The sequence below is a fragment of the Triturus cristatus genome, chromosome 4_1 (genome assembly GCF_964204655.1).
Source record: "Triturus cristatus chromosome 4_1, aTriCri1.1, whole genome shotgun sequence".
NCBI lineage: Eukaryota > Metazoa > Chordata > Amphibia > Caudata > Salamandridae > Triturus > Triturus cristatus.
In genome coordinates this window covers 1309760620-1309779662 of record NC_140585.1, presented here as the reverse complement: position 1 = coordinate 1309779662, position 19043 = coordinate 1309760620, and the positions used below count along the sequence as shown (strand labels likewise).

The window sequence follows — 19043 nt, the reverse complement described above, 5'->3', positions numbered from 1 at the left end:
TTCGTATCTAAATTAAGAAGACAGCTTTCACTTTGTCGAAATTCAAAGATTTGGAGAGCAAACGCGAACTCTTCTGTCTTACCTACGAGTGAAGTAATGATCAAGGGATTTAAAGGTGCTAATTATCCACACCAAGACAAAATTGGGGAATTTAATAAAAGAGTTGTATCTGTTTGCACAAAGGAAACATTCGATATTGCTGCAGTTAAAGAGGAAACCTAGTCCATCTGCTAGAGGCTTGTATGAGTAAATGCCTTCTAGTCTTAAAATCTATGCAGGTGGATCTGAAATCAGTCACTAAAGGAAGTCTGAGGCGTCTTACAAGGTGATCCTCTCTCAATGTTGCCCTAGAGACAGTATGGGAGGGTTTGAAGGATTCATTTGAAAGCTGCTCATGCAAACTTACATGGGAAGGTGAGTTCAGTGCAACCAATGTAAGGACCTATGGGAGGCTGACATATATCCTTAATTAATAATCCTCAAATGACGGTCACTACCTCATTTTGTGAAATATGCAGTAGTTATAACTGGTGTGCGGAGGGCTCCTGATACAATTTGGTAGTCGTACCACTGCACGTGATGCACTACTTATACCTGCGTCCCTGGTCAGTAACAGCAGCAAGTGTACTAGCTGGTCTTGTGGAATTACAAGTAGGGGTGAATCGGCAACTTAAATCTTTGGCTAAGTGCCAACTTTCTCACTCTGTTTACCCATCACACAAATGCAGAGCCAACCGTCTTAAGTCCTGACTTGTGATGAGACTTCCACTCTGCCAAAAATTTAACTAAGTCTTAAGCGTGACTGAAGAACACAAGAGTAGGAGAAGTCATCAAAATGACTTTAGCGCCAAGAGGACTTTGTGTCTACATTTTTCAAGTTTATTCTACTTGGAACCTTTGATGGCAAACTGAACCAGCGGGATCCCAAATTTGACAGGTCTGACTTGGTGCTTCCCTAAATGGCCTCAGCAGCCTGCCTTTTCTGACTGAAGGATTTTGAACTACACAAAAATATCTAAATTAGAACTGCTAGGCTTTAAACGACCCATGGTCTATTGACGTCCATGTAAAAGCACACCTAGGGGCTGGTCAACCGCCCCACAAAGACTTCCGTTGACTAACACTGACTTTCATTTTCTCAATTGTTTCCTATGGATAGTTTTTAGTTGAAAATGCATAATTCTTAATCCCCTTTATCAATTTTTTGGGGAGCCATTGTTAAGTGTTATTGGTCCATTAGGCGGGCAATAATGCTTGTTAATTACCCCCACTGTAACTATGGGCCCGAGCCTCTGATGAGTGTCTATAATGAGGGTAGAATAATTGAAAGCCATTATTGCTCTGCAAGTAAGGGCAATAATGCCATAATACCCCTCCTAAAAAAATAGGAGGTGCTTGGGAGCAGGAACTGTGTTTTACCTAAAAGACAGGTTGAAAAATCAGCTCCGTTCTCCAGTGTCACTCCCTCAGCCTCTTCGAAGGCAGCCACTGGTTCACAGATGGCTACTGACTCCACCCTTTGGTTTTGCTCAGAGAAAGGCCCAATCAGATAAGGTGCCCTTGCAGCCCAACCCTTCCTCCCACAAGCTGAAAATAGGGACAAATTCATACTATAGGGAAGAACAGCAGTTGCAACACTAGACTGAACCCTACTCTTCAATGGAAAACAGACTCACACACCAGCCGATACTCATAATTAGTGCATGCTGTCAATCACCCCCTTTGGAAAACTTATAGCAGTGCTTAATTTGTGTCAGTGCTTGCTGGTGGGGGGAACTGGCACTTATTTGTGGAGAGTGGAGACCCAAAGCAAGAGTGCAAAATGGAAGAAGAAAGAGAAGGCTGGCAGAAAACGCTTTAAGGGAGAGATCTGGGATGCGAGAGTGAGATAAAGAGACTGCAAGTGTAGGAACAATAGAAGAAAGAGGTATGCAGTAGGATAAAGACGAGGCTTCACAGATGTTGGACATCCCCAGCATTTGATAACTCTGGTGACAACATCATAAAAAATACTTTGTGTTCCTGAACGTATTTTTGTACAAATTAAGAAATGTTTTGAGGTCGCTGGAGCAAACCCTTTTACTGAAAGGGACGTGTTAGGGAGACTTTTGCTATTCCTACATCTTTGAAATAGCAGGCGTGGTGCCTGTTGACATGTTTTCCGTCCTTTGCTTAAAGATATCTGTATGTAGTAGGCCCAAGTACCACCAACCCCGCAAAAGATGGATGACGTACCTCCCAATGTGGCTGACAGTAAGAAGTGTGTGCCATATTTCTTGATGAGGTTCTCTGTGATCTGCTGAAGGCTCGGCCGCCGCCCCAGGAGTCTGATGTTGCGAAAGAATTCAGGAGCAAGTGGCAGGGGGGACCCCAGGAAGTCACGTCTCTCAACGGCTAGGTTATTCACCTTCCAACGACCAAACTCTCTGCAAAGAAAACGAAGATAGTTAGAGCTTATTTATTCAGCAGAAAAAACACTTTTACCTTCAGAATACATTGTTATCATCTGCTGCGTAGCCCTGGGACCTGTTTTACACTAATTCTTGCTTCTTATTCTCTGTCACACGTTTCATCGCCACAGAACAAAAGCCATTATAGCGAGGAGCGCGAGCGAATCTTCTTTGTGCAGAAGCATTGCAGCAAAAGCTTCGCCTCACATTGATTTTGTTCAACTCGAGATGAGAGCACAATGTAAAGTGATTTGTTGTTATTTTCGCAAAGCTAACCAAACAAAAAAGAATAAAAAAAAAAACCTTTTGAATGCACTTTGACAGGTTCTTGGAGGAAACTGAGTTTTTTGAGTTACATTTGGATTTTGTTGGATCTTGAAGTGACACACGGGGTTGGTGATGTCCTGCACATGTCCCACAAACAAGCATTTGCAATGCAATAGGTCGAGCATTTCTGAAATTCGCATTGCAAATGCTTTTTTGATAAAGAGCCTATGCGGCGCTTTCACTTTAATGTCTGCCGCGCCCTTTTCGGTAGACAAGTCGTATCTAAAGAAAATTATGTGGCCACCATTAGTGTAAAAGCACGGTATGGGGCGCTTTTACAAAAAGAAGCATTTGCTTGTCAAATTTACAAACAAATGCTTTTTTTTGTAAAAAAAAAAAAGCCCCAGGCCGCGGTTTCACTTTAATGGCGGCTGTGCCCATTTCCTTAGACGTGGCTCGTCTAAGGAAAAGGGCGCGGACACTATTAAAGTAAAAGTATGGCATGGGCAGTTTAAAAAAGGTTAATAAATACTAAAAAAAAATACACAGCTGCGTTCGGTGCCTCAAATAATCCAAAGGCACGGCCGCCACTGTATGAGCATGCCATGCTATGAAAAAGAGAAAAATGAAAGCAATGGGGGAGAGCGTGTCCTACCTGCAACAGTTGGCAGGAGAAAACCATTCAAGCAAATACTGCTCAGAGGCTGCAATTAAAGCCTACCGAGTGACAGCACATGTAACAGGGAGTGTCCTCATGAGAGGTTACAAAATGAGACAAGGCAGTACTAAGTGTTACAGTTAGCGCTCTAGCGTTAGACGCTAGAGCGCATAATGTCACTACGCAACGCGTACGCCACGAACGTGGCGTACGCCTGAATATAAAATAAAGGGGCGCGGCCTGCTGAGGCAGTCACGCGCCGATACTGAGGCAGAGAGTGTGGTGTCCTTTATTGCAGCGGCGGGGCATATAGCGAGGGCTTACCTCAGCGCGAGCGGCCCCACAACACTGGCGACGAGAGCGAAGATCGACCACGTGTGCCCCAGCTGAGAGACGCGCTCCGCGGCAGTCCCGCGCGCGCGCACGTGTTCCTGTCGGGCCCGACTGGAACGTGATCAGCCTCACGCGAGCAGTGCAGCTGAGCCCCTCTGACCAACGGTGAGTGCACGTGTGCACCGAACACAGCCCATCTCGGCAGATGAACATCCCTGCCTCTGAACTGTCGGACTCTGTGCCCCTGCTGTGCCCCGGCTGGGTGCTGAAGCCCTCTGCCCCAGTTGCCTGCTGTGCCCTAGCTGAGCCCTGACGTCCTCTAGCAGCACCAAGTGTGGGCATCTCCTGCCTCTGCGGCCTCCTCTGCCTGCTGCCATCCCTCCTGCTGTGCTGTGCCCCAGGGAGCCATGGGGGATGATGAGCGCCCCGCCCAGGCAGTGCCTCTGCACCCCGCGTCCGGCGTTCTGCCGCCGTTCAGTGAAGCTGCTGACCCTGCCACTGCCGCCCCACGCTGGCAGACGTGGATTGGCCGCCTAGACAACTATTTTGCGGGCACCAGGGAGACGGATGGCACCGTGAAAAGGTCCCTACTACTCCACTATGCAGGAGAAGAAGTCTATCTCCTGTTCAAGCACCTCCCCAACACAGGGAACGCGGACGACTATGACGCGGCCGTGAGAGCCCTCAATGCGCACTTCGACCCCCAGTTGAACCCGGACTTTGAACATTTCAAACTGCGCCAAGCGAGGCAAAAAGAAGGGGAGTCGGTGGATGCGTTCCACGCTCGACTGAGGGTGCTGGCAGACACGCACCTCGTGGGTGATAGAGCCAAGGAAGAGATCAGAGCCCAGATAATATGCGGCATACGCAGCAAAAAGCTGCGGACACTCATTCTCCGCCAACCGAACATCCCGATGGCGGACATTTTAGTGCTGGCACGGTCCCATGATCTATCCGATGCCCGCGCAGAGGAGATGGAGATGGCGCTCACGCGAGGCGCCGGGTCAGGAGTAACAGTCAAAACAGAGCGGGCCGACGCAATCCAGACGCGCGAAGCTTCCCGCCGGCCGGCGGCAAAGAAGCCTGCAGCCCCGTGCGGGTACTGCGGGTATGATGAGCACGGAGGCAGAACGTGCCCTGCGAAAGGGAAGGCGTGTGACAACTGCGGCGTGATGAACCACTTTGCGTCCGTTTGTCGCAAACGAGCCACGCAACGGGATCGGAGAGGAAAGAGGCCGGAGAAAGCCATGGTGAGACAACTATCCCAGCTATCGCTGTCCTCCCCCACCAACCCAGGGCGCAAGCAAGCGCAGGCCCTGCAGGAAGATGCAATGGAGTCCGATGATGACGAAGGGGAGACATACCTGATCTCATTCACCAGAGCCCTCAAGAGCTCGAGAAGGCCACAACCGAGGTGCGACGTCCTAGTCGCTGGGTCCAGGATCAACGCAGTGATCGACACAGGGGCGTCAGTCACAGTGATGGGAGTGCAACAATACAATCGCCTCCGACCCAAGCCTGAACTCCGACGGTCAAAAGCCCAGATTTATGCCTACGGAAGTGACACGCCACTGCCGTTGGCAGGAAAGATGACGGTACCAGTGAAGTCAGATGACGCAGAGATAACAATTGACATACATGTGATCAATCAAGAGGCAGACACCCTCCTCAGCGGGCACGCGGCCGAAGACCTAGGGTTGATCGCATTCCTCCGGAAGGTGCAAGAATCCCAGACGACTACCCTGCTGGACCAGTTTCCGGAGCTGTTCACTGGTCTGGGGAACATCCGACGACCACCAGTCAAGCTCCACATTGACCGTTCAGTTACACCCACAGCGCTAAAGCACAGGAGGATTCCTTTCCACCTACGCCCGCTGGTAGAGGAGGAGCTGAGGAGGTTGGAAGAGCAAGGTGTAATAGAGACAGTAACTGGACCCACCCCCTGGGTGTCAACCATGGTGATAGCGGAAAAGCCCCGGCAACCAGGCAAGATTCGAGTGTGCATCGACATGAGGCTGCCCAACAAGGCCATCAAAAGGGAGAGGCACATCACGCCCACGATGGCTGACATAATCGCAGACCTTAATGGAGCACGGTGGTTCTCCAAACTGGACCTCAACGCGGGGTACCACCAGCTAACGCTGGCCGAAGAGAGCAAGTACATCACTACCTTCAGCACGCATCTGGGGCTACGCAGGTACCGACGCCTTAACTTTGGCATCTCTTCGGCAGCAGAAATATTTCAGAACACTATCAGAGACATCTTGCAGGGGCTACCAGGGGTACTAAATGTCAGTGATGACATATTGATACACGCCACAACAGTGGATGAACACTACCGACGAGTCCAATCCACACTGATGAGGCTGAGAGAGTTTGGGGTCACGTTGCACAAGGAGAAGTGCCAGTTCTTTCAACAAAGCATCGAGTTCTTCGGATACACGTTCACCAACCATGGCATTCAAGTGGATCCAAGAAAATCCCAGGCCATCAAGAACGCCCCAGCACCGACCTCTGCGTCGGAGGTCCGCAGTTTTCTTGGGATGGCCACGCACTGTGGGCGGTTCATCCCAAACCTAGCCACCACGGCGGAACCTCTCCGACGCCTCACGAAGACAGACACCCTGTGGCGCTGGGGGCAAGAGGAAGAAGATGCCTTCCGTGCGATCAAGACCACGCTGCTGGACCAGGCCACTCTGGTCTACTTTGATCCGACCAGGAAGACAGAGCTACTTGTCGACGCCAGCCCGGTAGGACTGGGCGCAGTCCTTACGCAAGAGCAAGAACCAGGTACATGGGCCACCCTGGCATACGCAAGCAAGGCGCTCACCCCAACTGAACAGAGGTATTCTCAGATTGAACGTGAAGCACTTGCCATCCGCTGGGGTTGCCGGCATTTTCACCTATACGTCTGCGGACATCCGTTTACTGTGGTGACAGACCACCAGCCATTGGTGCCCCTGTTCAAAGGGACAGCACCCCACCCCCCCCGAGGATCGAGAGGTGGGCCATCGGTCTACAGCAATACCAGATGGAGGTGACATACCGGCCAGGTGCGAAGAACCCGGCAGACTTTCTGTCACGACACCCGGAAAAAGGGGTGTCGTCCCCGGTCGGGAAAGAGGAGGAAGAGGAAACTGAAGCGCACATCGACCTCTTAGCTGCTCTAACTTGCCCTCGGATCCTAACAATCCAAGAGATCATACGTGCCGGGGAGCGCGACGCCGTGCTGGCAAGGACACGGGGGGCTCTTCAAAAGGGGTCCTGGGCTGATTTCCTGCACACCGCCAACTCGTGGGCAGACGAGGACAAGAAGGACTTGCAGTAGATATGGCGAGTGCGGAATGAACTAAGTATGACCCGCGATGGTGTCATCCTGCGAGGGTCTAGAATCGTCATGCCCGCCGCACTACGCCGTCAAGCCACGGCCATTGCTCACGACGGCCATCAAGGGACGGAGAAGATGAAGACCAGGATGAGGGCGAAGATATGGTTCCCGGGGCTAGATGGCATGGTGGACGAGGTGGTAAGGAGCTGCGCCGCGTGCCAGGTGACGAGCGGCCCGGAGCCTCCGGCCCCCATCGTGACAGAAGAACCAGGAAGGTACCCGTGGGACAAGATTAGTATAGACTTTGGGAGCCTCCCAAACGGAAAGGTGTCGCTGGTAGTCATGGACAATTTCTCGAAGTATCCCATAGTGGAAGTTCTACCATCTACAGCCTTCATGTTCGTGGGACCAGCGCTGGAGAAAATATTTGCCATGTTTGGGCGCCCCTCAGAGGTGAAGAGTGACAATGGGCCACCCTTCCACGGTCATGAGTTCCGGGAGTTCCTTCAGCATCAGGGAATACAACATCGGCGAATCACTCCTCAGTGGCCACAGGCCAACGGAGAAGTAGAGCGATTCATGAGGACCCTGAATAAAGTAATTCGTATAGCCGGCGTGGAGCAACTAGACCCCGAGAGGGAAATACAGCGATTCCTGGGAGAATATCGGAGCACGCCCCACTGCTCCACCAAACAAGCCCCGTGGTCCCTCATGCTCAATGGGCCTCGCCGCGATGGGCTACCCACAGTCCCTGGGTGGGTGCCCCCACCGTTCGAAGCGGAGGAGGCCTTCCAAAGACGAGCGCACCGCAACCGACAAGACAGCCGGGCCAGAGGCAGTCGGGACCGCAACATCAGACCAGGGGACAGCGTCCTCGTGAAGGACAGAAGGCCAGGAGGAAAGTTCAGACCCCGGTATGAACCAGGCAGCTGGACCGTGGCACAGAGGCGGGGGACAATGGTCACAGCAGAAAGAGGGGTGGAGTCGACCACCAGGAACATCTCGTGGTTCAAACGCATTCCGGAGGCCACCGACCGCGACCAAAGGGGACTGGACGGAGTGGAGGAAGAGATCTCAACCCCAGAGTTGAGACCAGGACTAACGTCCAGTGGAGCCTGCGGCGCTCCAGAGCAGAGCCATCACGCCCCCACGGAAGGTGAAGCCCCGGATAACCACCCACCCAGCTCCGGCACTCGTGCCACGGCCAGGTATGGTCTGAGAGCGAACCCCACGCCCAGCAGCCGCCTTAAAGACTTTGCCTGCCAAGCAAGTGAGTGACTGTTATGGACTTTGGTTTATTTTGTTGTCCAAGTTGGAGAGGGATGTTACAGTTAGCGCTCTAGCGTTAGACGCTAGAGCGCATAATGTCACTACGCAACGCGTACGCCACGAACGTGGCGTACGCCTGAATATAAAATAAAGGGGCGCGGCCTGCTGAGGCAGTCACGCGCCGATACTGAGGCAGAGAGTGTGGTGTCCTTTATTGCAGCGGCGGGGCATATAGCGAGGGCCTACCTCAGCGCGAGCGGCCCCACAACACTAAGGAGGGACTACTAAGCCGATTGACCAATGAAAAGCCGCAGTTTATGAAGGACAATGACACAAGAAAATGAAAAATATGGGCGGAGAGTGGGGTGGAGCTTTAAGTCCATAACCTGAATACAGCATGCCTCGGAGAGCAGCGCATCTGCTGCCCAGGCTCGACCTAAAAAGTAAAGGTATTCCACATGGGTAAGTTGACATACCAACTGTACCCAACAGACCCCAACGGGCGTCAATGGACAGTTAAAAAATGTAATAAGTATCATAGATTATTGTCAATTTCAGTGAGTTGTCTGTTCAAAACCTGACATGTTATGACTGGAACCTTTATAACTGGAATTCTCATGTATGATGAAGCTCGCCCGAAGCAGTATGGCAAACCAGTCATTTCATGCAACTGTTAAATAATAAAATCAATCAAAAGTTCACACAGAAAGTAATTAAGCATTAGTTTAGTAGACAAGCAACAGAGTTCAAAAGCACACGCACAGGTACAATACAATCACTTCATTGTTTAGCATCTTTGAATGTAGTGGCTGAAAAAAAAGTGCAGTGATAGTAGGATACATTGTCTTTTGTGGCCCCTCAGTCGTATGCCAGGGGGACAATGCAGCTTTGTGTCTTGGCTAAATTTGACTTCTCATTGGAATGTCAACTCCAGCCCTTCACTTCAGTCTTCATTGAAATGTGGCTTCCCTCAGGATGAAAAAACTGGGGGAATCTGTCAAAGGGGAGTGGTCAATATAATTAAGGGTGTGGCTTAAAAACACCTAAGCTACAAATCTGGGCTTAGCATAGGGTAATGCCAGACTAGTTTTTTGCTGCTTCTGTCAGTGCATCCAGATATATAATCCAACTGCCAACATTACGCCTAGAACAAGCAAGGACTAATGGCTTTTTTTAATGGTTGTTAGTTGCATAAGATAAATAAGCAATAACTATTGCTTTGTTGTATATAATATTGAAAATGCTTCAGTTCGGAAATAATGACACTATGAAAGAACTGTAACGAGTCTCTTTGAAGGTACATCATAGGCAGAGAAGGATGGTACTGCTGCTCAGTTAAGATCAGGGCCGGACTGGCCGTAGCGGGCACCGGGCAATCCCCCGGTGCACCGCACGGGTGGGGGCCGGTTTAGGGCCCCAGGGGGCCGTTTTTTTACAGGGCCGTTATGCTGCAAAATCGGCCCTGTAACAAAATAGGCTGAAAACCGGCCCTGGCAACCTGGCAAAGAGCTCGGCAGCACCCCTAAATCCCCAACCCCCCCCCCCCCGCCCGCGGGGAGGGGGTGGAGCAGCCGAGCACTTTGCCAGGGCCGGTTTTGGTTCCCAGTCCGGCCCTGATTAAGATCTGTTTTCACTCTGATGATGAGGGCAAAAGTGGAGAGCACGATAGAGACCCGTCTCAGCACCTACTTTTTAGAAGTGCCGGTGCTGAGCACCGACGGGACTGGCCCACTTAAAGCCTTGGCTGCCCTACCACTTACACATAAGGGCTTATGCTAATGCAGTATTACTAAAAACCTCTCCTACATGCAGGAAGGTTTAATGGCCGCCAGAGAGTGGAACTTATCATTCGTTGCCTGGGAACATATTCCCAAATACAAACACGCTCAAGAAGCAGACCACCCAAGCAGCTCTGTACCATCACTGGGCAACCCTATGGTATAGTGCTGAGCGGAAGTTCCGGAATAGACAGTGACCTTGTAATGCCTAGTACAGGAACCGGAGAAACACTGCCTAGAGAAAGATTCCCATCTGATGGCGCTCACCACTTGCTGTCGGCATGTCAACCACACATTCTCTGTGAATGTGAACATCACCAGCTGCATTCAGCAGGCACTTCTATCCATCTCTTCCACATGCGCTAATAGGGCTACACGTGTTTATAAAATAAACAGTATTTAGCCAATATGCTCTTTAAAAAGTATGCCACCAGCTTTTGAGATCCAAAATGTCAGAGTTGCAGCAAAATGTGTCATCCTGGCTGGCTCGTTCAAATCTCCTACAGGTTTGTTATATTTTTTGTTATAAATAAACACACCTGTGGTATTTCTGGGTATTGGAGTCACCTCTGGTGGTACTAAGTGCTGGTTACACTTTTGCAATGTTTCTCTACATTTATTCATTTTCTTTAATGGTTTATCTGCACTGCTTTTCGTATGGCAAATGATGGATTCTTTTAGAAGTAAGTATCCACCCGAGTTGTAGTGTAGTGAAATTTGACTTGCATTAAAACTATTTAGCTCGGTGGCAAAGAGGCATGTATGTACTAGGCGGTATCACAGCTAGACCAAAGTCTGTCTGCTCCCTACCACAAATGCTTAGGAGGGCCTGCCTTAGAATGCCAGGTAAAGGGATTTGCACCGTCAAAAGTTGTTGGTAAAATTCTAAAACCGGGTTTAAAACTGAGGTTTAAAGGTTCAGTTGTCAGCAACATTGTCGCAGGACCCCGTCTTTTGTGTGCTCCCTTAATTTATGAGGTGCATTCGGGGCTGGACTGGACGTAGCGGGCATCAGGTGTTTTCTCTGGAGACTGAAAGGATAGGGGCCGGTTTTGCAGCTGTGGGTGCTGTTTTTTCATTAACGGGGGGAAGGGGGTGGTTTTGTAGTGCTACCGCATTACCTCCTCGTTAGTCTTCCTCGCCACATGATTAACAAAGTGAGCTTCAGCTCCACACCAGAACCCTCGAAAGCAAAAAAAATCAGCCTCCTATGCCTCCCATCCCTTCGCAATATGGCCGACCCATTACACTCCATGACCACTATAAGAGGCGGGCCAGCCCATCCCCAAAGCCTGAAACTACGAAGCCCAAACATGAAGCCGATAGCCAGATAGGAAGGGAGGGATGGGAACTCCTGTGGCGCGGAAGACTAACTCGGAGTAATGAAGATTACCGGTAAGTAATCGGGGCAATATCGGCCTTCAGTAACAAAAGCAGCAGTGCTTCACACTTGCACCCCCGCCCCTCTCTCACCGATGGTATGGGGGCTGTTCCTACAAAATTGACAGTGTTGCCCTGGGTTCCCTGTCCAGCCCTGGGTGCATTGAAAGACATTTCTGAATACTCAAAATGTGCTTTTTGTATGAATTTAAATTACATTATCCTCTCCTTTTCGGATGTCCTTTCCTATTTTAATGGTGTACTACATATGTATTGTGTGGATTTTGATGATTTGTACATTATTTTCACCCCGACAATATTACTGAACTTCAAAACTTAATTCTGCACCAGTCATATATAGAGGAGACAATCCTTCGTTCTGCAATGGCAGCTCTATATTATGGCCACTGCCGTTTTTTTTACAGGAGCGAAATCTAATGAAATTCATAAATGTTGCAAACTGTCTTGTCATTTCGTGGCGGTTTAATCTTGTGTGATTTTTGCTCGCAGGAGGTTTGAGCCAAACATGCCTCATGGGAACCAAACTAGTCTCCTTCCATTATCGTTCGTGACATTTGCAGGGGAGATGTGTGCCTTGCATTAATCTTCATGTGAGATCCTGTTCTAGCACAATGACGAACACATTTAATTTCCTGTACTGTTTCCAAAATTTCAAATATTTCCCAAAAGAAATAAAAACATTTTGCGATTGCGCCCACCGCTACGGGTAATGCAGGGTGAACTTCCAATATTTTGCATATAACTGCTTTTTGTCCCTCACTGTGGACGGCCACTATACGGGGATGGTCATAGTCGGGTAATTAGCACGTGACAGTCAGGTAGTCATCTAGATGTCTGCAGAAACTTGAGAGTGTACAGTATCCGGAATATTGTACACTTTGCCATTTAATCATATTAAAAAAAATATTCTCACATCATTGATGCATTGATGCTACATCTTGGCCCAGATAATCCGTTTCTAATTGCCACCTACAAAGGCTAGTGGTAATATCAGACAAACAACGCATACAAATATGTAGTAAATGTGCCAATGCACGTAAGCATTCAATTTTTGCAAAAAGAGTAAAATCCTTAGGCGATGTTGCTCAGGTACCCTCCAGACTTTCGTCTAAGCTCTCAAGGGGCCACTGGGTAGTGCTTTTGGCTCGTGATTTTCTTGCTGTTTCACTTTCAGTGGTTACGTTTGGCTTGCATCAATAGCCCACACTTCTGCCTGTGTATTTAGCTGTGCTCTGTTTTTCAACTTTCATATTTTTTGTTGAACAGTTTCATGGAGTTATATCTTGTATTGTTTCAATTATTCAGCTAGGTAAGTATTTACTTTGTGATGGTCTGGTGCAAAGATGTGTAAAGCACTATAGTTCTATAGCCGTGCCAGGTTGTAGGAATTCAGGTACCTTTACACCCTTAGCTTGAGGATTCTGTCACAAACCAGAGTCTGTCTTCTAATTTGTTGGTTTGGATCATTGGGAGAGCTGGTGTGAGTAAACTGAGGATTTGCTTTATTTGCTGGGCAGTAAGCTTGTATGCTACTTTGGGGAGCTGACACACTCACTTGTGCACTTCAAGTGTGTGTCTGACACAGTGCTTTAAATGGACAGACATCTCTATTGGAAGAAAACCAGTACTCTCCAAATAAAATAAAAAAGATGTGTATTTAGAGCTCAGGTCTGGGGTAAGTATGCATCGTGTAATTGTCCATAGTATCCATTTAAATTAGGGTAGGTCTTGGTGTTGTGTCAGTGATGATTCAGTGCGTACTTTATCATCAAGTAATACATGGGGGCAGATTTACAAGCCCCCTGCTCCACCAGTACGTCACTTTTCGTGACGTACTGGTGGCGAGGGGGCTCCTCCATATTTACAAGGAGAGGAAAAGCCACCCTGCGTGACTTTTCCTCTCCTCGTAAATATGGCCCCTTCACGCGCAGCACTGTGCGTTGAAGGGGCGTTCCATGGGTGTTGCTGTGGGTGTTCCCACGCAACACCCATAGAACTAGACACATCCCCAGATTTACGAGAAATCGTAAATCTGGAGATACGTGTGAATGCTACGCCACCCTAGAGGTGGCGTAGCGAGGCGCAACAAGGAGAAATGTTTTCATTTCTCCTCGTTTTTTCCTCTTTCTATGCGTGCTGCATTCTACAGCACGCATTGAAAGAGGAAAAAGCCTCTTGTGACTGTTTTTGTGCAGGAAGGTGTCCCTTCCTGCACAAAAACAATTTCCCCACTATGCAGGCATCCTTGCACCATGGTGGAAGGGTGCCTGCGCCGGCGCATGGCTGCAGTTTGTGCGCCAGCGCAGGGGAAGCACAGAGATGCAACATAATCTTGTAAATAAGTGGCATCTCTGTGCTTTCCAAACTAACGCAGCACGGCGCAGCAAAATTACTTGCTGCACCTTACTGCGTTAGTTTGTTGTAAATCTTCCCCCTGGTGTTATTCAGAACACAGTGCAGTTATGGACTCAGGGAGGTCCAGTTTTTTATCTACTTATGAGATGTCTTCTGTTGCGGATTGTGATTATTTAATTTAGTGCCTCCCCCAGGCAAGCAGTATCTAATTGGAGAGCCCTAATGACGTAAAGCTTACAGTCCTACCAATCTGGCATATTATTAGACCGGGATAAAATTCAAATTAAGGTAGCGCGTTTCACAAAATTACGGAAATATCACTTTACACTTATGTGAAATGTACAAATTTACACCACTCTGTCATTTCACGCAATTACACTTCGTTCATGGTAAAAATTTACAGCACATTCAGAATTCGAACACCCGGGAACAACAGAAGCGACGTGCTTTTGTGTAAATGCGGCCATGTTCCAGAAATTGATGCAAATACCTATTTCCCACTAAGATATATAATAAAATGAGGGATTTGCAGTTTGCAAAATTACGTATTATTTGATGTAAATTTACACAAAAGCAAATTATGCTCCACATATTATGCTTTCAAGATGGAGAAACAAAGTGGCTTTTTGGATAGTCTCCTGGGAAAGGGAAGCGGAAGCCCACTGCCCACAACTCTCCATGCTAGTCCAAACCTTCATTTTTTTCTTCCCAGAGATTCTTGCAGTGCTGCATGAATAAACACAAGAAATGTAGCAAAGGGCAAGCAATATTGTGGTGGAAAATGTATTCTTATTCCACTGGTGTAGTCAGGACACTGATACCATATATAATTGGAAGGAAGACGCTTCTGTTGTCTCTACTTTTATTTCAATTGATCTATTATTTTAATTATTATTTTAGTTTAATGTATATTTTTTACATCTGATTTTCTGTTTATAGCCCTTGATGAACGATTCCTCCATGTCAATTCTGCACACATTTCTCAACAGCGCCATTAAACCACTGGTGGACGAGCACTATATTATACATTAGTAACATAAAGTAAGGTGTACTCATTAATAAAGTGCTAATTTGCAGCACCTTCAGGTTGCAGCAGTAGCGTTATAAGTGATCACAGTTTAAAGTGCAGCGGCTGGTGTGCTGAATTAAAGCGGGCACGGATGTGAATACAAGCTCACAGAAACGGCATCTAGCCAAAAACTCGTCTCGCTGTAGGTCAGGGATACTCAAAAACACACCAATGGAAGACCCTTGTCCATAGGTCTAGAGAACAGTTGAGTAACACATAATCTGGAAAAATGGCAAGGGGGGCATCAGAAATCATTCCCAATCTTTGTATATTTGCCCCGCTGCCAGCACTAAGCATTCAATTGAGTCTACTAACAGGTATTCAGTTCAGTTCAGTTCATTAAGTCTTTATTTCGATTATAAAACCATAAAACACATTACAATCAATTAAAATTAAGCAAGTTAAAAATACTTAGTTAAAAAAAATGGTTGAGTCAAGACAGAAATAGCATTATTATGAAACAATCGTAGTAAGATGTTTAAAATAAGATAATCCAACAGATCAACAAACTCTGATATGCTATAAAAACAATTATTTAAGAGAATGGGATTTAGAATATGTCCGCACAGCTTTGTTTGGTTAAAAAAAAGAAAGCGGTAAAACCAGGTATTCAAATGCTGTGGGTCAAGTGTGTCCTTGAGACCACCTTGAGGAGAGGAGGCCTATCTTACAGATTCTGCTAGTTGACATGATTTGCCTTTTATTTTTTTCTGATCTTCAAGGTGCAAATTTGAGCTCTGAATTCAGTAGTGAGGGACCTTAAAGATTGTGCTTCTCTCAAGTTGAGTCTATTGGCCTCCTCTTTCATTACTTGCTGAATCCATTCCACTGTGGACACCATCATCAGACCCAGGGCTTTCACCTTCAAAGCATCATAATTTGGTGCTCAGATGCAATTAATTTAATTTAATTGACCCTAGATGATTGATCAGAGAATGCATCAAGATGTTAAAAGAATTCCCAGGGCAGTAACATGTCACCCCTATTATTCATGGGATCATATTACCCTAAAAGCCCAACAAAGTGCTGTTTCACTATTAAATGGGGAATACCCCAAAGGCAAAATGCTACTTTACCTGATATCACAGGATATACTTGTGTCAGTCCTGTAAATTTAGAAATTGCAACTTAGTCCCATTCTCCCTTCTCCACCCTCAGCCATCACCTTACCCTGTAGATCCCTTTAGATCATGTGTTTGATAATGCCAAGGATGCCACGGCCAGTATAAAAACAGTTACAAGGCTAACACGCCATGGTGAAGAGGAGGTAAGGATGAACTAAACTCGGAGGACACCTCGGATTTGAACTGGATAGTCTTCCCTAAAAGATCAAACTGGTTACAATATATACTCTTGAAAAAAATGACATCTTATTACCAGTGTTTAGTGGTCTTGTTTGTATTCAAAACTCTTTCATAAATGTCCAATGCACATTGAGCCATGATTGGAGTCACCAGGCCTCATTAAGTCTAGCTTTCTAATTACATCTGTAAAACGAGTGCTTGTGCTAAGTGGCCACGGTATCAATCCCTGGCTCTTGTGCCTCATTTAGGGCAGGCATTGCCACATTTGAGTGCCTCCTTCCCTGTAATATCTGAGATGCATGGCTTTCTAATGGCCCCAGTGCTGTAATGCTGCAGGCCTGACAGACTTCCACATGGAGCTGGTGAAGAGGGGAATGTTCCTAATGGGACAAAAGGACTCCTGGGCTTCGCCTTTATCACCCTGCAAATGGCTGCCCATTAAGCGGCTTATCGGGGAATGGAACTCTTGTGCATGCCATATGTTTTTTTTAATCATTTAATACCAGAGTAGGGAGAACCATGGGGCCGGGAGAAAAACAGAGTTGGCATCTCATTGATAAAACGTGCAAATGTGCCACAAATGAAACACAAAGTGTATGTTTGCGCCAAGTCACTTTTACCAGGCGTTGTGTTGTATAAACTGTGGTACAAAACTTTTAACACTTTGTTAACATTTGCAGTGTCCGGCAGTGCTTTAAGTGGGATGAAAAAGGTGAGGGGTCTTCAAAAAGGTCTCCCAACAAAGCATAGCTATGAAACTTTTCCAAAGGTGTTTGGCCTATGCAATTTGGGGTGTAGATCAAAATATGTAAACTAAACTACTGTGCTTCGAACAGCGTGTTGCCTGACCAATATTGCCTGACCAATATTAGGGTACCATACTATGGGTTTTGTTATTGCATGCAGACAAGCCACACAACAACAAACATATACACCTGCAAAAAGCCAGACCTATGAGTGTTTCCAATGCCTGTTAGCAATATCAGATAAATGAATAACAACAACTGTTTGGTTGTGATTAATTAGAATTTTTCAATCATGAAAACCTGAGACTGCTATTAAGGTCTATGGAATGGCCGTGGACTGCAGCGAGTCTCAGAAACTCCCTCTCTCCTCTTCACGCTACTTTCGTCTGTAATCTCTCACACTGTTAGACACCCACAGACTTTAGGGGCATGTATACAGAGCCCGAAAAGGGACTCATTTCAAAGTTGTTTTTTAATTACTGAGGGGTCAGAGACCCGACAAGACTCCTGGTGTTAGGGTCCCAAGTCCCCTGCGGAATAGTACTTCATAGCAGTTGTTTCTGTGGCCTTTCCTTACTACATGTCTGCAAAAGGTTTGCCCAAAATGTGCCATAAGCCCCATCCAAGGCAGTTGAATGTAAGTGACTTATTAAGTTGGTACAGTGGATGATATAAAATGCCTTTAATATGTATAGTAAAATCAGGGCACTGACTTCGCCTGCGAAGTATCCGCTCATCCACAGAACACCCAAAACAACAAAAAGCACTGATTCAGCAACTCAGTTCAAACACAACTACTACTGATGTTTATTCACACATTTTCCAGTCACAGGTAAAAATTGCGGTGTATAGAATCATGGGCTAGAAATGACCTAGTGATGAGAGCAATGAAACAGGCCAATATAGACTGGTTCATTGGGGATCAGTCCTCATGTTTTTGTTGCCAGAACATAACCGAAAAGAGGCGACCCCCTGATTAGATTAAAGGTTCCAAGGGCAAGGGAATGATCAAATATTGCAAAAAGAAACCCTGGCAACCTCACTCATACATTTGTAAATTCGTGAACAATATATGGCTCAGAGAATGTAGATGTTACTTAAACTAATATCTTTATTAGCATTCTAAATCAAGAAAATCTTGTCTTTTTATATATAAAATAGCATCTCAAAAATCATCATTGCACATAATTTAAAGGTTATTTTGATGGAATAAAATATAATGACCACACCCTGCATTCACCTCATACATACTATCTCTCATACCATCACATTTGCTTTCATAACTTTACAGATACAACCAATCATTAGTGTCTGACAGGACAACAATACAGATAGCTCTTGTGTATACCAATCAAAAATAATTCTATATCTCAATTAGTTCTATTATAGATAATACAATTTATTTTTTATGTGCCCTTGGTGTATGGTATATTTGATTCCAAATTCAGCGTAAGTTAGTCAATATATGAGACCTGTATTACTTTTCACTCAACTGGCGTTTCGGCGAACAAATGCCTTCTTCAAGAAAGCCACTTCAAGGTCATATCGTGTGAGCAATTGACCAATACTACAGTTGAAGATCCTCAAATCCAAAGTGATCAAAACTTGGGCAAGTGGAAACTTTAGTCTAAAATATGGCGAAGACTGCATTAACACTCTGACACAGGATGGATGATGTGTCTAGGGTAAGGGAATTGCCTGATAAGTGTCTTGTCACACACTGCTCTCAAGATTCTTTCCGATCAATGATGAATGGAAAAAAGGATCCTGGGATCCAACGGGTAACCACTTCAAACGGTGTCCCAGACTGTACTTGCTGTAAAAGCAGTGTGTGACAAGACACTTATCTTGCAACTCCCTCACCATCTCCTAATGATGATTTTTGAGATTCCATTTTATATGTACATAGACAAGATTTTTCTTGATAATGTTAATAAAGATGTGAATTTAAGTAATATCTACATTCTTGGAACCTTATATTGTTGATGTATTTATAATTGTATGAGTGACATATGTCAAAGTAACATAGATTGTTGAGGAAAAATATGTATATCTCCATATGTATGCACTTAATACACATCTGAC

The 19043-nt window shown here is 46.4% G+C and overlaps 1 protein-coding gene across 2 annotated transcripts in view; it reads right to left on the bottom strand.

The window, feature by feature from the left end:
* The window catches only part of BRINP3 (BMP/retinoic acid inducible neural specific 3), an 845680-nt gene that overhangs the window by 370709 nt on the left and 455928 nt on the right, over positions 1–19043 (bottom strand). For both annotated transcript variants that reach the window (XM_085654808.1, XM_085654809.1), the window contains one exon: positions 2236–2426. In XM_085654808.1, coding sequence (XP_085510934.1) covers positions 2236–2426 — 191 coding nt within the window. The remainder of the gene's footprint in view (positions 1–2235; positions 2427–19043) is intronic.